This window comes from Xiphias gladius, chromosome 19 (assembly GCF_016859285.1).
Source record: "Xiphias gladius isolate SHS-SW01 ecotype Sanya breed wild chromosome 19, ASM1685928v1, whole genome shotgun sequence".
In the NCBI taxonomy this organism is placed as follows: domain Eukaryota; kingdom Metazoa; phylum Chordata; class Actinopteri; order Istiophoriformes; family Xiphiidae; genus Xiphias; species Xiphias gladius.
Genome location: NC_053418.1, coordinates 6917371 through 6940685, shown reverse-complemented (window position 1 = coordinate 6940685; position 23315 = coordinate 6917371). Strand labels below are relative to the sequence as shown.

General features: G+C 41.5%; 1 protein-coding gene across 2 annotated transcripts; it reads right to left on the bottom strand.

Moving 5' to 3' along the window:
* Window positions 1–8220: 8220 nt before the first annotated feature.
* On the bottom strand, window positions 8221–22186 carry scarb2a (scavenger receptor class B, member 2a). Of its 2 annotated transcripts, XM_040154814.1 has the most exons (13): window positions 22037–22186; window positions 16960–17117; window positions 16573–16720; window positions 16017–16211; window positions 15127–15218; window positions 13686–13805; window positions 13062–13240; window positions 11102–11220; window positions 10266–10339; window positions 10063–10114; window positions 9808–9960; window positions 8795–8842; window positions 8221–8443 (listed from the first exon to the last, which is right to left on the bottom strand). In XM_040154814.1, the coding sequence occupies exons 1-13, from the start codon at window positions 22157–22159 to the stop codon at window positions 8312–8314; spliced, it is 1593 nt and encodes a 530-aa protein (XP_040010748.1). In that variant the 5' UTR covers window positions 22160–22186; the 3' UTR covers window positions 8221–8311. The 2 variants fall into 2 exon arrangements, with proteins under 2 accessions (XP_040010748.1, XP_040010749.1); XM_040154815.1 differs by lacking the exon at window positions 8795–8842.
* Between the last annotated feature and the right edge of the window lie 1129 nt (window positions 22187–23315).

Below are 23315 nucleotides of genomic sequence, written 5' to 3'. Positions count from 1 at the left end.
AGGTAGCATTTTACTTTTCACTGTTTGTACTTTGTTTCTACTCAAACAATGCAAATAAATATGACTTAAAATATTGAGTTTGGTTACTTTACTTTAACCAGTCTCAGTGTATTATGAATATATTATTTTAATTATTTTCATTATCGATTAATCTGCCAATTACTGTTTTAATTAATTGATTAGTTGTTTGGTTCAATATGTCTCGATTTGTCTGATCAACAGTTCCAAAATTGAAATGATGATGGGTAAAAATGTGATCTGCTTGCACTCAAGCTCAATATTACAAAATAAAGTACTAAATCACAGTACAGAGGAAGGAAAATACTTCTACATAAGTGAAGCTAACAGAAATCACAATTTCAGGAAAAAAAAAAAATTGAAATGATGATGGGTAAAAATGTGATCTGCTTGCACTCAAGCTCAATATTACAAAATAAAGTACTAAATCACAGTACAGAGGAAGGAAAATACTTCTACATAAGTGAAGCTAACAGAAATCACAATTTCAGGAAAAAAAAAAAATTGAAATGATGATGGGTAAAAATGTGATCTGCTTGCACTCAAGCTCAATATTACAAAATAAAGTACTAAATCACAGTACAGAGGAAGGAAAATACTTCTACATAAGTGAAGCTAACAGAAATCACAATTTCAGGAAAAAAAAAAAAAAAAAAAATTGAAATGATGATGGGTAAAAATGTGATCTGCTTGCACTCAAGCTCAATATTACAAAATAAAGTACTAAATCACAGTACAGAGGAAGGAAAATACTTCTACATAAGTGAAGCTAACAGAAATCACAATTTCAGGAAAAAAAAAAAAAATTGAAATGATGATGGGTAAAAATGTGATCTGCTTGCACTCAAGCTCAATATTACAAAATAAAGTACTAAATCACAGTACAGAGGAAGGAAAATACTTCTACATAAGTGAAGCTAACAGAAATCACAATTTCAGGAAAAAAAAAAAATTGAAATGATGATGGGTAAAAATGTGATCTGCTTGCACTCAAGCTCAATATTACAAAATAAAGTACTAAATCACAGTACAGAGGAAGGAAAATACTTCTACATAAGTGAAGCTAACAGAAATCACAATTTCAGGAAAAAAAAAAAATTGAAATGATGATGGGTAAAAATGTGATCTGCTTGCACTCAAGCTCAATATTACAAAATAAAGTACTAAATCACAGTACAGAGGAAGGAAAATACTTCTACATAAGTGAAGCTAACAGAAATCACAATTTCAGGAAAAAAAAAAAATTGAAATGATGATGGGTAAAAATGTGATCTGCTTGCACTCAAGCTCAATATTACAAAATAAAGTACTAAATCACAGTACAGAGGAAGGAAAATACTTCTACATAAGTGAAGCTAACAGAAATCACAATTTCAGGAAAAAAAAAAAATTGAAATGATGATGGGTAAAAATGTGATCTGCTTGCACTCAAGCTCAATATTACAAAATAAAGTACTAAATCACAGTACAGAGGAAGGAAAATACTTCTACATAAGTGAAGCTAACAGAAATCACAATTTCAGGAAAAAAAAAAAAAAAAAAAAATTGAAATGATGATGGGTAAAAATGTGATCTGCTTGCACTCAAGCTCAATATTACAAAATAAAGTACTAAATCACAGTACAGAGGAAGGAAAATACTTCTACATAAGTGAAGCTAACAGAAATCACAATTTCAGGAAAAAAAAAAAAAATTGAAATGATGATGGGTAAAAATGTGATCTGCTTGCACTCAAGCTCAATATTACAAAATAAAGTACTAAATCACAGTACAGAGGAAGGAAAATACTTCTACATAAGTGAAGCTAACAGAAATCACAATTTCAGGAAAAAAAAAAAATTGAAATGATGATGGGTAAAAATGTGATCTGCTTGCACTCAAGCTCAATATTACAAAATAAAGTACTAAATCACAGTACAGAGGAAGGAAAATACTTCTACATAAGTGAAGCTAACAGAAATCACAATTTCAGGAAAAAAAAAAAATTGAAATGATGATGGGTAAAAATGTGATCTGCTTGCACTCAAGCTCAATATTACAAAATAAAGTACTAAATCACAGTACAGAGGAAGGAAAATACTTCTACATAAGTGAAGCTAACAGAAATCACAATTTCAGGAAAAAAAAAACCGAAAAAGTGAATGATGCACACCTCAAAGGAAAGACTGAAGGAGAACGTCTGTACGTGTTGACGCCTGCAGACCCTGAAACAACAAGCACGGGAGCAGAAACATGTGATCCCCAGAGGAGCTCAGACGGCGAGAACGTAGCCGCCCCAAGCCCAACGCTTATATGAATAAGGAGCAGAGAAGCTGCCTCTGTGTACGCATGTAATGCCCTTGTGGATTTGTGGATTTCTCTCCGTCACAGGCTTAGAGGAATGACAGAAACAGGTTACCTCCTGAACTCCTGCCTGAACTCGCTGCAGTCCGGCCGCAAGTTTCGCATGTGGGAGAAACAGTCAAAACAGTGAGGAGGCAAAGAGGTTGGCTTTGAAAAGAGTGGGAAGAGTCGTTTTGGCAAAACATATACCGTTGCTGCATAAAAGGAGGGTTTCCCCTGAGTTTCTCATTTTTTTAAATCTTTTTTTGTTGATGTTTATGCAGAAAGCGCGTCTAGGGAAAAATGCTTGCTCTTCAGTCTTTGTGGTTTGTCCAGTTATTCACAGGAAAAAACACATATTTTATCACTGACCCAGCAGTAAGGCCTATTACTCTGAATGCTTAGTCATAGCTATTAAGGAATTTCTTCCCTGAAACCATGGGAATGCTGTATATAATCCAGTGGTGGAAGAAATATTCAGATCCTTTAAAGTAAAAGTACGTAATTAAAATGTTCCTCATCAAAAGTAAAAGTAAAAATGGTCCCTGTGATTGATTTATTAATATAGGACATTATTAGATTGTTTCTGATGCATCAGTGTGTAGGTAGCATTTTACTTTTCACTGTTTGTACTTTGTTTCTACTCAAACAATGCAAATAAATATGACTTAAAATATTGAGTTTGGTTACTTTACTTTAACCAGTCTCAGTGTATTATGAATATATTATTTTAATTATTTTTAATTATCGATTAATCTGCCAATTACTGTTTTAATTAATTGATTAGTTGTTTGGTTCAATATGTCTCGATTTGTCTGATCAACAGTTCAAAACCCCCAAAATATTCAGTTTGCAAAGATATCAAACTGAGGAAAACAAAAAATCCTTGCATTGGAAGAGTGGGAACAAGCAGAATTTTGACCTTTTTGCTTGAAAACTAACTCCGTACAGTTTTAAGTATTGTAATCTTCTGTTGATCAACAAATCAATGAATCAATTTATCAATTCAGATGCAACTTACACCTATACACACATTTATCAGGTTCTTCTGGATTAGCAGATTTATCGTCACAAATAAGATTCATATTTATTTCTCTGCGGGCAGACGGTTTTACAAACGACAGCAGACAACCGTGTGAACTTTGCACTTTACTGCAACTTTTATTTTTTTGCAAATACACTAGAAATGTTTACAAAAGCACTGTAGAAACATCTGTGCAGTGTAAATTATCAAAACTAAAAATGGATATTACTTTGAAATAATTTTGCACCTAACATGACAAGGGGGATTGTCATTTTCAGCAGCAAAACAAATTAGTATATTTTAAGAGGAAAAATCTGTTAGTGATTTCAGAACATCGAAACGGGGAGATGTGGTTGTTACACCAAAGAGCAAATTGAGGGGGGGGGGGGGACAAAAAAACAAAACAAACAAACAACCAAGGATGGTATGGCACTAGTGCTCATCCCTGAAGGAGGGCTTCATTCATCTAGACGGGTTAAACGGCATCAACGCTTTACTTTACTCAGCACTCAAGACAATCAGCCTTCCAGTAAATCACTCCAGTTTGACAGAAATGGTGCATCTGGCTCCACAAACACAAGTTTTCACTCACATGAGTTTTCATACTCGCCCGAAACAAACACCCGAATCTTACATCATTCATCGACACGCTTACAGACATTTTACAAGGCTCTGACTGGTCCCAGTGTGACAAACTGGTTCGCCGCTCACACTTTTGTTGTATTTTCAGTGTGAAAAAGGGAAAAAAAAAAATTGAAATGATGATGGGTAAAAATGTGATCTGCTTGCACTCAAGCTCAATATTACAAAATAAAGTACTAAATCACAGTACAGAGGAAGGAAAATACTTCTACATAAGTGAAGCTAACAGAAATCACAATTTCAGAAAAAAAAAAAAGATTATATATATATATATATATAGATAGATATATATATATAGTGTGGACCCTTATAAAACATCTACAATTTATTTTAACACAACTCTGTATTGCTTCGTTTTATATAATACTGAGTGTTTCCTGCTCACAAAGAGCACTGATCACTTTTGTTTGCTCTTGCACTGGATGGGGACAAAAAAAAAACCAAAAAAAAAAACCAATACCCATCAAACTATCAGCTGTGATTTTTTTTTTTTAATTTTTATTCTTGCCTTGATCTAAAAAAAAGGCACACATGCGTTCACGCACACACAACACTGTTTCAAATACCTCACCTAGGTGGTGGCACGAGTTTAAAAAAAAAAGTGGGCGGTGGTTTTGCGGCACTGCGGTTATCGCAGAGGAGAGTAAACACGGCGCTGGGGCAGATCTATGCGGGTTATCTTTGGTCAAGAGGGGACGAGCCAATGGGCTTGAAGGATTGGACTCAAAGGTCAGTGTAGTAGGAGTCAGACAGGTGGAGGAGTGATGGCTCAGGTGTGTGTTGGTGTGTGTGTGTGTGTGTGTGTGTGTTTGAACAGACGCTGTACAAGCAACACAGGTACAGCTCTTGGGATTAAGGTCTTTCAGGTTCAAGTAAAGATTTTCAAAAGGTGGAGAACACTGAACTGCAAGTTTCCACAAGGCGGAAGTTTCTTGCATGTAGGTGAAATGAAAAAGGCCTTTTGTGAATTGATTTTACTGTAAAAGCAACAGTTGCACATTTTGGGAAAAGCGCTTATTCACTTTCTGGTGGAGGGTTAGATGAAAAGATTACACCCACTCACGTGCCTGTCCAATAAATATGAAGCTACAGCCAGCAACTAGTTAGCCTAGCTTTGCATAGAGACTGGAAACAGGAGGGAAACAGCCATCCCGCTCTTCTCCAAGGGAAGTTAAAAAAAAAAAAGGAAAAAAAAGAAAATCAGCCTACCAGCAGCAGTTCTATGGATTTCGGATGGTTTTGTGCCAAATTAGTTGTCGATGCAGTAACATTCTGGGACCATGAAATACCCCGGAACAGAAACACCCATAAAAACAGTGAATTTTAATTTCACTGGGGCTTCAAACTAACGATTATTTTCATTATCGATTAATCTGACGATAATTTTCTCGATAAAGCGACTGGTTTGTAAAACATCAAGATCATAATTGATAAGTCGGTCAAAAGAAAATTTTAATTCGTTGCAACTCTTAATTTTTACAGTTTGATTTTTGTACGGATTGAAAGAATAGATATATTGTGTTAATCAGTGAGTTTTAGAGGCTGAGGCAGGCAGATTGTGTTACCTTTGGACAGAGCTGGGCTAGCCGTTTACCTTCTTTTCCAGTCTTTGCTCCAAGCTAAGCTAACCATCTCTGGGGCTGTCGGTTTCATATTTAGCAGACAACAACACGAGGAGCATCGATCCTCGCATCTAACTCTCCACTGGGAAGCGAACGAGTAGATTTCCCAAAGTGTTGAGCTTCTGCTTTAAAAAAAAGGACCCTCCACCATAGTGTTGTCAAACCCAGAATCAGACTTCTGACAGCGATCTTAGATGGTGCTGCAGTGGCTCGCCCTTTCTATCAGTTTACCAAAGCCTATAATAAATCCCAACAATGCATGCCATGTGGTCAGACCGTCTGCTAACAGAGGAATGACTGGTTAACCGTGATAACTTTACAAAAATGTTGCTAGTGTTAACTGCGAGTGCTAATTCCAATACGTAGCAGCAAGCTTTGTATATTGCGCTCAGGTGTCAAAGGGTTGGCAACACAGAAAGTCTGCAAGATTTAAGACCTGGAAAAAAAATAAAAAATAAAAAAGGCTCGTGGGTCAACCTGAAACTGAATACGAGCACATTATGGTAAATACCTCATATGCAAAGAGAAGTCAATAGGTTATGGCATTTTTTTTTTTTTTCTTTTCTTTTCTTAAAGCAGCAATAACAAATACAAAAGTATATCAAAAGAAGACACTCCATGTGCTGAGAAGCAAGTAACACAGAGGCAGGGATGTCTGTTGCACATTTACAACAACATCATAACCAATACTAGCCAGGACAAACCACTGAAATGTACTGAACATATGGACCATTTGCACTGAAATGACCAGGACAAAAAACATTAACACAAAAAAAAAAAAAAAGAAAACACACAGGGCACAATTTCCAGGCAAAGTGCAGGGAATTCTCCATGGTGACAGTATTATGGCCTTAAATTCACTTCCCACTGACGAACACCAATGGGTCGGACGTGTGATGAGAAAAGTGTGGCGGACCAAAAAAAAAAAAAAAAAAAAAAAAATGAAAAGCAACCACATGAAATGTAAGACAACCAGTGATTCAAGTGCTGCGTGCTGCGTTTGCGTGGATGCCTACAGCTCCTTGGCAAACTGAACGACTGCACAGCGGCAAGTGGTGCACGGGTTCACTCAACACCCGACGATTCCGTTTTTTTTTATTAATAGTCGTGGCACTTGACAGTGTCTTTGAAAGATCAGCTGTAAGTATATATATAATAATAGGAACAAAAAAAACAAACAAACAAAAAAAAAAAAAAAAAAACCTGGTAGCCTTGTGTAAGGACTGGTGTTAGCAATCCAAATTGTGCTTTCTCTAAGTAGTAACAGTGTAGACGTGCAGGAGCGATCAACACCGGAGCAAAGTTAGTGTCTTTCAGCACACCTAGGAGGACTGCTTGCTGGATTTGGTCAGAGGTATCTCAGCGTTTCCCCTTTACATATGTACAATAACAACAAAGAGATTTCCAGCTTATTTGAACAATGTATGAACAGAAAAGAACTGAACTGAACCACTGTAAGGCAGAAAGCAGGTTCAAGACTCCCTTGTAAGTTCTGTGGGTGTTTTTTTATCTTTTTCCTTTTTTGTTTTTTGAATGTGTGACAAAGCCTAAAGGGGACACTTCATCAAACCACTGTTGGCAATCCTCACAGTTCCACATCTAGCTACTAATCACCTTAGCTAATGAGGACTCTTGAAATGTAGCTGACTTTGCTGAGTGTTTTCAATTTTGAACAAGTGTTCTGGAAAAATAAGTGAGAAATTAGAGGGGAAGGGGGGGGGGGGGCTGGGGGCCTGGGGGCCTGGGGGATATGTCAGGAGGACGTCAGGCGTCACACTACACTGTGCCTGCATGAAGAAAAACAGTTGCCCATTCTCCACCAAAACAGGACACTGAAGTGTAAGATAAAGGTGCACACACACACTTCCACAAACTGATACATGGAAGTGCGGTGTGTGTGTGTGTGTGTGTGTGTGTGTGTGTGTGTGTGTGTGAGCTCTAATTTGTCTTAGGAAAAAAAGGCAAAAATGCTATAAATAGTTTGGCTCAGTCCGTTTTTTCTTTTTCTTCTTCTTTTACAAAAGGATATGCTAAGTTCAGTTTTGTTAGCAAAACCGTTTTATCCTCTGAGCCCAGGAGCTCAGAGTTTCGTCCTAAGGATTCAGTTTACAGGGGCTTTTTAATCTGTTGGCTTGAAGTTTTCTCCTCACGCAACACTGACGGACAGGAAAGAGCAAGAACGCAACTGTGACAATACCCACTACTCTTTGAGCCATATTAGTCGGCAGAGTCTGCTCAGAAGATCATGCATCCGTGTGCAGCAGCGACACCTATGCTACCATGTTCCCCCTCAGAAGAATTACGGAAAAAAGGCTTGTCCCGGCCGAGCCCGCCCAGAGTCCCGTCATCTTTAGGGGCCGACCGGGACGGAAACGAGGAATAAAGGTGTTGGGGTTTGTGTTGCGTTGCAGTACGGCAGGCAGTGAGGGCCATGCTCAGCAGGTAGAGTAGAGGAGGACAGACAGTCATAAGAGGGCTCAGTGAGAGGAGCAATGTCTTTGTTGACTAAACATTTACTGGGGTTTGTGTCCCACCCCTTTCCCTATCCTCCCCACCCACCCCCAAAAATAAGTGAAAACGAGCCCACTGTGTGTGTAAACCCCCACCCGTGGTAATTTAACGCCCCTGTGCTGCTCCCTCAGCCCCATTCCTGAGCTCCACACTTGGGGGAGGAGATCCTCGATCAACAGTTCTGGGCCTCCACTGGAGACATGGCAATGTAGGAGCCATTCCTCACTGGCTGGGTGGCTGCCGTTTCCGAGGGCTCGTCCGGTTTGTCGCTGACCTGCGTGTAGGCCGTGTCTTCTTTTGCCGTCTGGACGGGAAGAGTTAGGAGGAGACGAGGTGTTAGTACAAACTGTAACGCCGGCAAGACGTCCAAATATTCTTTTATACTCAACATTGGCATTAAAATGGGAATAAATACTTTAACTGTAATGTTCACAGTAAACCACGACAACCTAAATGTGCACCAGTTACAAAAAAACAAAAACAAAACCACCACAGAAAACATTAACTTAAAAACAAAAAAAAACCATTACACTGTGAGGCAAGAGCTCAAAAGGAATATCATGTTCATAAAAGGCAATTAAAAATGATAATAATCAAAGATGATGGATAACAAATTAAAAGGAGAACAGCAAACAAGGCAAAAATGAAGACTTACAGTAAAAGAATGAAAAGCTTCAGTAAAATCAATACGTTTTACTTCATTCTAAAACAGAAAAGGAAAAAAGGGAGGGTTACAGAAAATTAAAATTAGAACATGGTTAATACAACACTTCTTCACATTGCAAATAAGCAGAAACAGTCTCTCAATGCTAAGCTAAACTTTAACGCATGTTCGACGTTATTGCGAAATACGCTTATATAACAACGAGTTTCGGTGCAGGTAGGCAGATTTTGTTGCCTTTGGACACACTCAGGCCAGCTGTTTCACCCTGTCACCCTGACATAAGCCAACTATCTCTTGGCTGTAGTTTCATATTTAAAAACAGACACGAGAGCGGCATCCATCTTGTCACCCTAACGCTCACCCTAACTCTCAAAAAAAAAAAAAAAAAAAGCAACTGTTCCCAAAATATCAGACTTCGCAGGCCACTCTGGACAGTGAATAAACTGAGCTACGATAATATGAAGGCAGCGAGGCCAGGGTTCAAACCGGCAACCCTGCACTGCCAGAGACAAGAGGTGAACAAGCGCTGTACATCATTCTCAGACTATTCTGGTTCGATGCACTTCGGTACCCAACCGTGCCAAGACGGCTTACAGTTACACTGATCGAAAGGGGAACTAAGACGGTTTCGTTTCTGCGAATACGAAGATTCATCGATTCCTCAAAGATGCGTCGACTGTTAGAAAATCATTCAGCATGAAAAAAAAAAAAAAAAGCATTAAAACCATTTGATCCAGAATTGTGGAAAACTGCTCATGCGGGCTTTGCTTTGTAGGAACCATGCAATGTGTTAGTTAACATGCGCGCAGCTTGGGGGTTAAGCCTGCAACAGTTCTGTGAGGTTAAGGCAGGAAAAACGTCAACCATGCAAAAACCCAGTCAAAACTTTAAAAACTCCAGCATTTCCAGTGACATATTATTACTACTATCCAGGGTAACTGTGGGGATTAATAACACTACAGTTCAGGATTAATAATAACCACAGCCACAGGGGCGGTTCCTACCTTCTTCTGGCGGTTTCGGCAGAACAAGACCACGAGCACCAGCAGCAGGATGATGCCCATACCCACGATGAGCAATGGGAAGTTTGACACAAGGGTCACAATCAGGAGCATCGTCCTCATCTGGGCTGCTGAGTCATCATCAATGGTCGCCGTCTAGGGTTGAGAGAGACGCCAGTATTGACTTACGGTTCACGTAACGGAACAGGTTGGTTTTTTTTTTCCCCGTTATTGCTAAAGGGGGGGGGGGTTCCTCACCTCATTGACAAACATGATGGGGAAAATGGTCTCGTTGATAAACTTGGTACTTCTGCAAGGCAGAAAGAGAGAGAGAGACAGACAGAGAGAGAGAGAGAGAGAGATGGGGAGGTCAGGGAGGACATCTGGCTCAACATCTGGCCGAAATGGGGACAGAGTGTGGCAACCACGAAGTGGGTCAGAGTGGACAAAGTATGACTTACGGGAAGCCTTGGACTCTCTTCAAAATGATATTGAGCTGGGCTCGCTTGCAGGCACGAATGGGAACTCCCGTGGTCTAAAAAAGAAGAGACGAGGTATTATTTGTAACAGAAAGGTTTCGCTGAAGATTGGGTTTGCTGAAACAAACTTTGGCGACCTCCGCTTTAAATACCTTGTAGCGTAATATCTAAAACATAAGCTACATTTTACACCTTTGTAATACTTCACAGTATCATTCAAAGATGAAAGAATGAGAGTGAGTTAAAATATACATAAATTTGGTTTGGTTGCGGTGGGATAGTCGACTCTTTGTTGCCCATTTCCTTCTTTTTTGTTGTTATTACTGTTCTCATGGTTTTTTGTTTTTTGAACGTACTGATCAAATGTTAAGTGAATATCTGTATCATAAAGGTACATCCTTTGGCTTTATTATTGTTAGACTGAGCTTCAACTGATTCAAGTTATTCTGTTTATGAACCAAACTTAACTTTTTTGAATGATTTATTTTATTGTAGTATATATTTTCTGTATTTGCCATGTAATGTGACTTTTTAAAATCACGACCAAATCCCGTTTCAAGGCAAGTTTTTTTGTTTTAGTTTGTTTGTGCTCTTCTTTTTCCTTTATTCGTCTTTTATATCTATTTAAAAACCTGGATTCAAAGCTTAACATGTCACTTTTTTTCTATCATCTGTTTGGAAACCCTAGGAGAACCTTTAATGCAAACAAAACTAACTCTTCTCATTTAGATAAGACCGTCATAATCCAACAGACGAAGGTTCAGCACAGATCCATCCACATGGCTTTACTGTGATGACATACTACATATTTGCCGTACCGGTTGCAGGTCAAGGTACGTCTCGTGTTCCTCCTTGTTGGGGTTGAGCCCGTCAACGGCATTGACGTACACAGGGTCCGCCTGATAAAAGTGGGGGAAAGACACCACGATGGGAGCCCCTTGAAAAGGAAACAAGTAAGACAAACGAATGGGTCAGTCACCGTTTAAATCTGAAGAGGACTCTGTCTAAACAACAAGGGCTGGGAAGAGATTAAAGAAGAAATGTGAGATAAGATAAAACTATCTGGTATTTTGTGTCAAGTAGATAACAGGAATATCAGTAATTGATATAGTGCAGCAGATAGCTAAGGAATGTGTGTTCCAGGTTGTACTGGGCCTGAATAGTGATCAGCTGGCAATGCGAAGACAAGACTGCTTCTTCCGAGGCACTAAACATCCTGTTCTTATCTTTCCTTTGAATAAGAAAACTACAGTCTGTTTGAAGCTCAGAATAATTAAACTTTCAGTGGATTTAAATGCTGTATATATGTATATTTACACACATATATTGTCTTTTAGTAGGATGAAGGATATAGGATGTGCAGTCGAATTATGTATTATTGTTTATTTATTTATATACACACACACACACACACACACACACACACACACACACACACACACACACACACACACACACACACACACACACACACACACACACACACACACACACACACACGTCTCGCCAAAGTGAAACTCTCCAAGATAACTTAACATATTACTTTCAGACTACAAAAAGTCCTTAGGTCACAGGTATATCGGGCAATTAAATACAAAGTGAAATTCGACCTCAACAATACTAAGAAAACAAAAAACACATCAACACTACTCTTCAGGAATGCCCTTATTTTAGAGTTGCAACTAATGACTGTTTTCTTGATAGGCAAATAACTGTTTAGTCTATGAAATGCCAGAAAATAGTGAAAATGTCCATCAAAATTGCCCAGAGCCACAAATGACGTCTTCAGGTGTCTTGTTTTATGCGAAAAACTGTCAAAAAACCAAAGAGCTTCGGTATGTGGGTAATTTTTCACCCCCTCCCTGGCAATAGTAATAATTATTATAATTACAGACGAAATTACCTTCTGTTTTTCGGCCTCAGTTCTCCTGTAATTTAAAGTATTTTAAAACTGCTGTGTAAGTTTTTTTTGTCCTGCCGGAATATCTTCTTCCCTTCTGCTGTATTTTACCGGCTCAGTGTGAAATGCGGCTTTTGCGTCATGTGGAAACAGTCGAAACATTTTTTTGCCAAGCTGACCGATGGAAAAATGCAAACAACAACATATAGGCCTATCTGGGAACCAATACCACGCCAGAAAAAGAATATACCGTATTAGAGCATTATTACTAATGCATTACCATCTAAACAGTACTCTGTGTACTTTTGTGTTCACGGTTTCCCTGCAGACATCTATCACAGACTACATCCTGTAGTTTAAAATCCAATCCGGAAACGATGAGGTAAGTTACCAGGGACCATGGAAGTTTTTACCCCCCCCCCCCCCCGTTATGTTAATCCCGTCCGAATGGGACCTTAGACTATATATGTTGGAACAAAATCACAACAAAATCAATAATATTAGGATTTCAAACATAATTCATGTAAATTATGCCAAACAAAAAGGGTCCCTGGGGTTACAGTAGATATTGCCTTATCAGAGCAATCACACTCATCTAAATGACCACCATAAAATACTTCAAATGGCCACTACACACAGTCAGCAGAGTTAATCATTGAACCATGTATTGAGTAAAATCTGCCATGGTCAAACAGAGGGCAGGGGATGTGGTAGCTGATTGAGAGGACATTTTTGGGGGTGGGGGGAGTGGAAAGAAGAGGAAAAACTGTGTCATGGGACTGGTTTGGAGTCAAAGGGAAGTGGGTGGTGATGGGTAACTGGGTCAGGCTCTACGGCAACAGAGGGGGCTCAGAGTAAAGGGGGGGCAGTGTTCCTACCTTCTCGACAAACGCTGACTTTAAGCACCCCGGTGCCGAGACAGTCTCCAGCTGGCACACAGAAGCCCTCGTTAGTGGGGTTTTCTTTGGGACTCATGAGGACGTCACTGGGGGGTGCAAAGCGGTAGGCCTGGATGCCTTTCACCTCCACGTCTTCCACGTAGGCTAAATGAATAGACCTGAGGGAAGAAAACAGCTCAGTGCCTACTTTTGGGAATCACAAAGTGAGAGACTCTTGAAGTAGTTCTTAAGTCTAAAAAAAGACGTCAACAGCCATCAAAAAGATGGAAATAGCTGTTTATCGTCTTCATAGGCAGTTATGACTGTAAAATAAATAAATGTCGTGCACAGGATGATCACTTCCTGTATACTCAGGCCTTAAGGCTTCCCGGGTGCGTCCAGGACAAACTCTGGACTTCCCACGGGTGTTTTGCATTCACCACTATCCTTATCGGAAGCCGTAATGACCACAATTCAGCTCCTTATCAGCAGATTTGCGAGCACACTGTGTATGACTCAGCTGCCAACTGCCAATTTAAACTTTACTGGAAGTTCAGGTCCTGGCCCGGCTAGGATGCTTTGAGTGTAAACAAATTTATAAACCACATAAGCACATGTGCGTACCTGCAGAGATCGGCGGCAAAGATGTAGAGCAACTCGCTCCTGTTTATTAGAGGGTGGAAGACGGCGCCGTCCGTACCATTGATCATGTTGCTCTGATTGGAAGACCACCACGACATCTTCCTATTGATTTGTAAAAAAACAAAAACAAAAAAAGACAGGAATCAGGGGAAATATTGTAGTTCCTTTTACAAAACTTGTCCGTCAGCTATAGTAGATAAAAATTTAAAATGCAATGCTTATAAAGTACAACACACTCTTAAAGATTTAACCAGTGATTCAAAAAAAAAAAAAAAAAAAAAAAAGCAATGTCTAGTGGGTCAATCAGTCTTGACTAACCTGCCAATTATTCTCTAATTAATCCAAACGGCACTTGCCGTGGGCTTTGTCTTATTGAACAAACTTACTCTCCTACTGTACTTAACTGAGTGTTGTCCCTCACTTGTGAGTCGCTTTGGATAAAAGCATCTGCCAAATGAGTAAATGTGACAGATATAACTATAAGAGACTGAAACTAGGCCATTACATTATTTTCCCACTGTACTTCCTCAAATGTCTCATTTTGTCTGTACAACAGGCCAACACCCAAAGTGATTCGGTTTCATCAGGTGTGACAAAGAAAAAGGTTCAAATCCTGACGTCAGCGAATGTGAAATCAGGGAAAGTTTGGCATTCTTGCTTAGCAGACGGATTAAAAGGACTATGCGGTTGTCAAAATAGCTGCAGATTAACGTTCTGTCGATCAAATTATCGGTTAGTTTAACTAATCATTGCAGCCCCTGTCAGCAGTTCCAAAGAGTGGTTTTAAGGCTGAAAGAGGTCAACTCCTCCAATATTTCATTAAAAAAAGATTCAGTCAAAAGCCCCCAAAAATAGTATTTGTGTAGAAGAACTTAGTTTTTTCTTCTTTCATAACACAATCATCGCACACCCCCCAGACTTATCTTTTGACTCTCTAAGGGGGCCACACCCCTTGGTTGGGAACCACTGGACTGCATTATCTAACCCTACCCATTGTAATACATAACATATCAGTCACAGGGAAAATTTTACTTTCGATTCTTTCAATACATTTTGCTGCCAATACCTGGATTTTGAATGCAGGATTTTTTTTACTTGTAATAGAGTATTTTTACCCTGTTGTATTAGTACTTTTACTTTAGTAAAAGGATCTGAACGCTTGTTCCACTACTGGATTCTACTTACACATGCTGATTACATTGAAAGTACAAAGTCACTTCAGGTATCCAAACACTCATTTTGCAATCCTGCTCTACCTACAGCCAGGGAGCAAAGGCTTTCTCCCCTGGACTTTCAAATACAGGTTGTGTAACAAAGTAAATGTGAATATCACGACTGGGAGGAAGTGGAAGCTGTGTGCTGACAAGGAGGTCCCCACCCCGCCCCCCGAAGACAGTTGACACCGACTGATTTGAGTCTTTACCTCAGGCCGTTCCACGTGTCGATCTTGCCATAATCCATGTAGTTCTCCTCGCCGGTGTGGAACACAAACTCTCCTTCGTGAGTGCCATTTTTCTGTGGAAACCAACACAGGGTTCAAAGCTGCTGTGACCGACAGCTGTTGAGGACTCAGCAGAGAGGCACTGAGTCAAAAACAGTGTTTATGTCTGCTGACAAAAGGACTATGTGGAACTGTGAAAGAAATATCGCTTTGTATTTGCTATTAACACGCCCCGTGGCATATTTTCACCAGACAATAGTCTGGTGAAAATATGCCACGGGGCAAATACAAAGCGATATTTCTTTCACACATTTACGTATTAGTGATTGATTGAAGAACATAAAAACAAAAAAGTGGTGGGCTTTTCACATGAACTGTTTTGACCTGAGAGAGAAAACTACACGGATATTTTAGAGGGTAGTCTTTAGGTCAAGGGCTGCAACTACCAAGTTTTGTCTATAAAATGTCAGAATAGTGAAAACTGTCCATTATCGTTTCCCAGAGTGGATTTTTGGCATTTTTTGCTTGAAAATGAGTGAAATCACTAGTCACTAATCCAAATAGCTGACGATTTCCGTTGATCGACTGATTGCTTTAGCTCTGTTTAGGTTAGCCAAATGCATCCCTCAGCATCACAAGGCTGGGGTTTGCACATGTTGCGCTAAAAACAGGAAGTACAAACACATTCCATCAGCATGTGGGCAATCTCACTTCTTAAATGACGCTAAAACAGGCTTCCTCCTGTCTGTTGTTTTAGTAACCCTTGAAAACAAATACCCCAGAACTTTCTTAGGAGTTTTCTTAAGTTTGCCTCTAAAAGTCATATTCAGGGACAGCAAAGTGAGTAAAACCTTCCCTGCCGCCAAGCTTACCTTCCACATCAGCCCAAAATATTCGTCCACCTCAGGCTTCATGGAGTGGAGCTTTGTGAGGAGAGGGTCTTTGAATCCCCACAGAACCTCGTGGACAGTGCGATTCATGAACATCTTGATGCCCAGGCTGTTCATGTACATGGAAACGAAAGTTCGTAGAAAGAAGGAGTAGGAGTTCAGCTCGTTCATCACCGCCTGAGGAAGAAAGACAAAGGCAGTTTATATAAAAAAAAAAAAAAAAAAACGGAAAGGAAAGGAAAGATTGGAGGCAAAGGGTGAGAAGGTTATTGTAGAAGAGCTCATGATAAATGATGTGTTTAATTTCACTTGGCATCTTTGTCTTGGCCTGATTTGCCTGAAGTTTGTAAGGTCAAGACCTCAAAACGTTACTAACTACAGGGGCAATGGCTTAGAGTGTGTTATAGGAATAACAGTTTGAAAAATAAAAACACACCCTGCCGATCCGATGACTTAAACCCAAATCTAAGGGACCTGCTTAACTGGCTGCTGCAGGTCATAACAACACACATTACGCTGTGCAGACATCATGTCTTACCACAAAGGGGATGTTGACAGTCGTGACGACGTCAACCGTGGGATCACCAGCGGACTTCTCGGGCACAAAGACAAAGGTTTTGGGGTTTAGGGCATAAACCTTGGTGCCATTCTCCAGGAAAGTTACATTTTCCCTTGGCCTGTACTCCCTGGTGTAGAAAAGAGCATTGGTCAATTAGTACAAATGTCTTTCATTTTGATTTTACAAAGCATAAACAACATAACCCAGAAGAACCACATGCACGATGGCTTTCCTTAAACAGGACTTTTACAAACATGGCTGAAATGATAACCAGTTTCCTTTTCCATCACTATATATTACACATATTTACAGCTGCACCTCTACTCCCACACACTTTTTGTGTTTAGGTCTTCATATCAAACCTACCTGTAAGTATAGGGTCCGATCTGTGCAACAGCTGCCTTCCCGCCTTTCAGGAACACGTCTGGATTGGTCACATTGAAGAAGTAATACTCCATATAAACGGGCGGAGGTGGATTCTTCCAGGACTCAAACATTTGGCTCTTCTCCGTCAAAGTAATCTCCTATAAGCAAGAGAGTCAAATACACATTCAGATTGAGAAACAGCAAAAAAAAAAAAAAAAAAAAAAAAAAGAGTGACAACTGCCACAGCATTGTGTGTTGAGATTCCGACTGAGCTCAGTAAGTAATGGCAACAGCATTTGGTTTCTCAAATTTTACGCCTTGGAAGGGCACTTATTCACATTTGGGAACTTTCAAAGCCCTACACTATTCTGAATGAGTGCCATCGGAGAGCACACATGGCACTTCTCTGCAAGGAGCTGGGGCCGGGCCAAGACCCTGAAACCCAGAGGGAGGCCGAGAGAAGTCCTTCGTAGCTGCAAATCCGTCAGGACAGGCAGAAAGTCTTAGCAAAAAACTGCACAGTCTCTCTGACCTCAGCAAGCTGAGGCAGGAATCTGTCTGTGAGCTACTAGTCAGCCCACACAATCCAGCAATGTGTTGCAATAATAAGACATGGCATCTGTGCAGCATTAGACATCAAACTTCGTGCAAAATGTCAGGTGAGTTTTTTTTTTGTTTTTTTTTTTTAAATATAAAGAACAAGCCAAAGCAACCACAAGAAGTAGTATTAATCAGCTGCCTTTAACTAGACCATCCGACTGTATAAGAAAACAGACAAGCTGAAGATGTTTGTTTACCAGGGAAATAAACAAGCCTTTTCCATTCTTGAGGGTATTTTTAAAACTCAAGAAAGGAGAAATGACCCACTTCCCTTCGTGTCTTTGTAAATGTGAGTTCCTGAAAACCATCTGTCGCCACAGCCCTTGAGATATACATTGTCTTCGGCACTCTCTCAAAAGTACTTGAGACGTTGAGGAAATATAGCTTGAGGCGTGGCTCACACTTCCTGTTTGGATTTCCACTTAAACATGTTTTGCCCCGTACAGTTGTTTGGCGGCTTTTGTTGCATCATCTCCCCTTTTGCCAGTTTACAACAGAGGTAGATGTCAGGGGGACGAGGTGAAACATGAAATTCAAACACACTGCAGATGAGAAAGAAAAAAAAAGAAAGAAAAAAAAAAAAAAGGTTCATTTGGCTGAGTTGGGTGTGTGATTATGAATTACACTAAATACCCTTTGCACATATTACAAAAATGATTTGACCGGTTTAGGGCGGCAAGTGACGGTTATTTGCATTACTGATTAATCTGCTAATTATTTTCAAAATTAATCTGTTAGTTGTTTAGTCTGTAAAATGTCCAAAAAAAGCTCATTATAATTTCCCATAATATTGTCCTCAGATGTCTTCTTTTGTCCAACCAATAAGCTAAAAACCCAAAGATATTCAGATCAAAGTGATATGTACGACAGAAAAAAAAGCAGCAGATCCTCAGGATATCTGCTGATTTATTTCAATACAACTGACTAATCGCTACCACTCTAGAGGGTTTTGTTATGGTGTTCAGCACCTTTACAAGCCTGTAAGTGTCCCCTGCGTGTCTTTCTTTATTTCTAAAACTCTAATGTTGACTTGCCCTATTTCAGATTTAACACAGGAAACCGTCACAGATGTGTTAAAGCCCTGAACAATCAGTTTTTAGTTTGATGTCACAGCCGCGTAACTACTTCCAAAAAAGATCTTCAGAATCAGAGAGCACTTCGAAGGAACTCCAAGTACTTAAGACGTGGGATTCTCCTGAGTCTTGATGATTCTGGTTCTTAATTAAGAAGCTGAACAGAAAGACGCACTTGACCAATCGCGAACAGTCAGTGCATAAAGGACTTGCATAAAACATTATGCTTAACCAGCAGAAATGACTCTTGTTGCCTGTTAAAAACAAAATGTAAACTCTGTCACTTTTGAAACAGACATCTGTCTCGCCTTGCCTTTCCCCTAAAGCACTTGAGAAACAAATGTGTGACTGTAGCCTGCATGAATCCCTGTGTTTGCCAACCTTGAACAAAGGTCTTTCAAAAGGCCTTCTAAGTGAAATGAGAATCATTTATCTCTAAGAAAAAAAAAACCTTGATCTATCACAAACAGAAAAACACAAGTGAGGGACAAAGTAGAGAGGTGTTTGTCAGTGTGATTAAAGCATTTGTCATACGTTGGTGGAAAAGGCTGCAATAAACTAAACCACGACGGCAATGTGACCCGGGCCTTAGCCAAACAGCTTCAGGCAAAGCTTAGGTGTGGTGTGACAAGATCCTGCTTTGAGCTGCGTCAGAAAAAAAACAAAGACAACCCTGTATCAATTTCCATAAGTCCTTCCTGTATTGAAACATTTTCTCTTTAAGCTCTGTGGGAACGCCACAAAATTTGAGCTAAAACATGCTGCGTTTTACCAGCACGACCTTGTTCCTGAACGCTCTTTAGCTCAGTCAGTCCTGCTACCTTGAAAAGTCTCCTCTCCCAAACAGGGCTGAGAGGAGTGGTGTGAGGGGGTGTTTTTTCTTTTGAGTTTCATCACCGGAGCAGACGACTCGGGATAGGCCGAGGCTTGACAACAAGGCCCTGTGAGGTTGCACTCAGGCAAAAATCATGCCCCTGAGGCAGAGGAGTCTGTCAAATTCCTCGCATTACTTTTTTTTTTTACGTCGTTTCCCACCACACCCAGCTCAGCAGACATGCATAGTCTGTGTCCTGGAGGTACCTTGACTTGTCCCAAACAACTAGGCTAGATCGTTATACACAGAGAGCCACATTCGACATCCGATTAGGTAGATTTTTGAAGTCAGTTCAGCATGTCGCGTCCCACCTAATTCAATGGATAGACCGTGGTGGAAAGGGATTAGCTATGCTGTCATTTTGTGTAATCACCAGCCACATCAGAACTATGTCCCCTGTTGATGAACTCTGAATAACTCTCTTAATTTGGGTCCCCTGGGATGCTGCTGCGTTCACAATTAGAGGAAAATGAGACCCAGGCCTAAATTTAACTCCAGGAGGGGGAAACCGTGTCAGTCAGGCAGCTGTTTGTGAGTCTCCCACTTGGACAAATAGTGTGTCCAGCTATTCGGCTGAGCCGTTCCTGGATTTTTACGTCTTCTTAAGTAGGGGTGGGAAGTAACTAAGTGAAGGGTCAGGGAGGCAGGGCGATTTTGAAGCACAGATTACGAGTCGCGCAGCGCACACAGCACTGTAACTCATGTCAGTAAGAGGAATGTGAGGTATTTTAAAGGGCAGACAGCAGGCATGGGTCTGCAGGGCGGGATAGAGTGTCAGCTGCCAGCACCCCCACCCCGTCACCCACATATGCCCTAAACTTCTGTAACGGGGAAAAAAAGATGAATAATTCATTGCATCCCGACACTAAGAGCCCAGGAAGTCCCCGCTGATGCAAGTATGCTTCTGCCGCTTTCCCCTTATTTTGAAGGGAAGCGCAACACCGAGAAAAACATCAAACTACATGACACCTGATCGGGGGGTGAGGGTTAAAACAGTGAAAGCAGCGGCTGTTTCTGTGCAATTTACCAATCCGACCCAAGTCAGAAATAAATGTTTAGCCTTACTGTATTCAAAAATTTCAACACGATTGTTCAACCATTACAAAGAGTCAACTAACCTACTACTGTAAAGGCTGTATGTTGATTAACCAACATGGACTTCTCGAGACAGAGGAAACAGCTGAACGAGCTGATCAGGCCCTGATTGGGTCTGTGAAGCAGTGAGGACTCAAAAAAGACAAATATTGACATTTCACAAAAAAATTTGTGGGGTCGGGGCTGCGCAAGGAAGACCCATGCCTTTTATTCCCCGCCATTTAACCCCTGAATCAATCCCTGCAGGAGATGTAAGGATGCATCGGCCCCGTTACTGCTGATTTGTGTGGTCTGCACAAGCTGGATGTTTGATTTGCAGATAAGCAGAGGACCCGCCACACCATGTAAAACTTACTACAAATCCATCACTGGAAGTCAGGGGCTCCCTGATTCGCCCGCCCACTCACCCGAGCCCCCCCCCATTCATCCAGACCTTAACACCCACCCCCCCACACCCCCACCCTGTCCCTTCTGCCTGAGATTTCTACTATCTCTACCGACAGTCAGTCAATCAAGAGGTCGGTCCATCGAGCCCCTATCAGCAGAAATGTGTCACCGGGTCATGCACGCAGTACTGGGCAGGTTGCGAAAGTGCAACGGTGTCACCGGGGAGAAGGAGCACAACATGCCCGGCCCCCCATTTTTTTGCCGAGGACCCTTCCGTTCAGTGAGACGCTACTTGAATCCTTTCGACGACCGGTCAGATCCTTATGAGCCCTGCGGATCCGCGCACGTTTGTCGAAAGGAAATGAAACGAAAGTGCCCTAAAAATGGACTGGGGGTCATGTAAACGCCCCAAAGAGTCACACAATCAGTCTTTCCCCCTCTGGGAGTTACCGGGGATTTCTACCTATAGCGAAACGGCTTTTCTGAAATGTTAAAATGCATATTCTATATGGTTACTCAGCACACATTTTACATATACACACACACACACACACACACACACACGTATGCATATACATAAACATATATGCCGATTAACCATCTGTCCCAATATGAGCTTTAACAAAACCTCCGAAGTTGCACAATCATGTACGGGGACTTGCAAGCCCCTCAACCCCGGCTACTGCGGATTCGCGAGCGGGAAGGGCTTCGAGCTCATCCCGCAGAGCTGGAGGTGCAGGATGCAGCGGGGGGAAAAAAAAACCCAAAGCAGAAATCCCCACTAAAGCAAACAGCTAAAGAGACAAATAAATAAATACATAGGTCAACCGGACAGTTTACACACTCACGTACATCGGGTGATGTTGTGACCCTGCATGTACGAGCACCAGCGGGATGCTGAATGCGCAGGATTGGCCGCTGCAGACGAGACACTTTAACATTTAAAAGCACCCCATGCGTGACAGATGGAGGAAGCGTGAAATGAGGGGGGGGGGCGACACACACACCGAAGCCATCGCCTTTTCGTGGTTGAGGCTGCACGACTTACCTTCTTTAACCGGCTATGTATCATTGTTTGGAAGACTTGAGCCACGACCAGGGCGATCCCCACGATCAGCAGGTGAGCGCACACGATGCCGGTGGCGTAAATGGCACAGGATCTCCTGGTCATGATGCCTCGCGGGTGTGCTGTACTCTCGGAGCCGGAAAAAAAAAAAAGAACAACCAAAAAAAAACAACAAAAAAACCCCCAAAACACCAAACAAACAAAAAGAAACTTCACTGAAGTCGACGTTAACCTCGCAAAAACATCAAACTGAAGACATCGAAGGCGAGGCAGCCGGGGGTTTAAACTTCTCTCTCCGCCGCCCTGGCGCGGAGCTTCGCTGTCAGGCTGGAGACGGGGAAAGAAAAACGCGTATCAAGAGGGGGGGGGGAGAAGACAACAACCCCCCCGAAAAAAAAAAAAAAAAAAAAATGTCGGCACTTTTTGCATGAAAATCCGAGATGGCACTTGAGGAGAAGGGGGCGACTGAGCTGCTGCTGCGGCTGCTGCTGCTGCGGCGCTGGGGCGGTGGTGAAATGCAACGGCGACTCTCAGCACATCGGGACGCAGAGGAAGAGCTGTCCGCCTCCTCCCCCTACTCCACGCATTAATGAGCCCGGTCAGGCGAAAAGCGTCGTTTTGGGGACGCCGCATGGGCGGTGGGTGTGTGTAAAAAGACGAGAGGGCATTGCTCGTTCTTTCCTGTGCACGGCTGATGTCACCGTCTCCTGACAAGCCGTGTGCTAAATAACAACAGAACCAAAAAGCAGAACTATTTTAGTTTTTCTTCCCGCTTATTCCTCCTTTATGCGAGGCGTTTGTGCACAGTGTGCTTCGGCCTTTTTTTGGTGTCGTTTGATAACTTTTCACGCCGACGCTTCGCCTTCGATTATTGAATGAATTTGCAGCAGCCTGCTCGTCCACACGGACGCGCCGGCGGCGGTGGTGGTGTCGTCCACACGGCGACTTTTTGATGGGTTTATGAGGAGTGTGTTGATCCACAGGATCGGGGGGGGGGAGAATATGGTTTTAAAAATGTTCACTTTTGACATTAAAACCCTGCCATCTCGTCATGTGATCCGCTCACATAGGAAACGCACACGCAGCCGAGATCCGTGACCTTATATAGGGAGTCCGCTATCTCGCCTCATCGCGGATCCTTAAATAAGCCCAGCGTGGACATGAATAATGAGCCATTCAAACAACCAACGATGGTTGACGTGACCGCTTTGTCCGACCGGCGGCCGCTCTGGTTGGCTGCCGCCCTCCCGGACCACCGCCG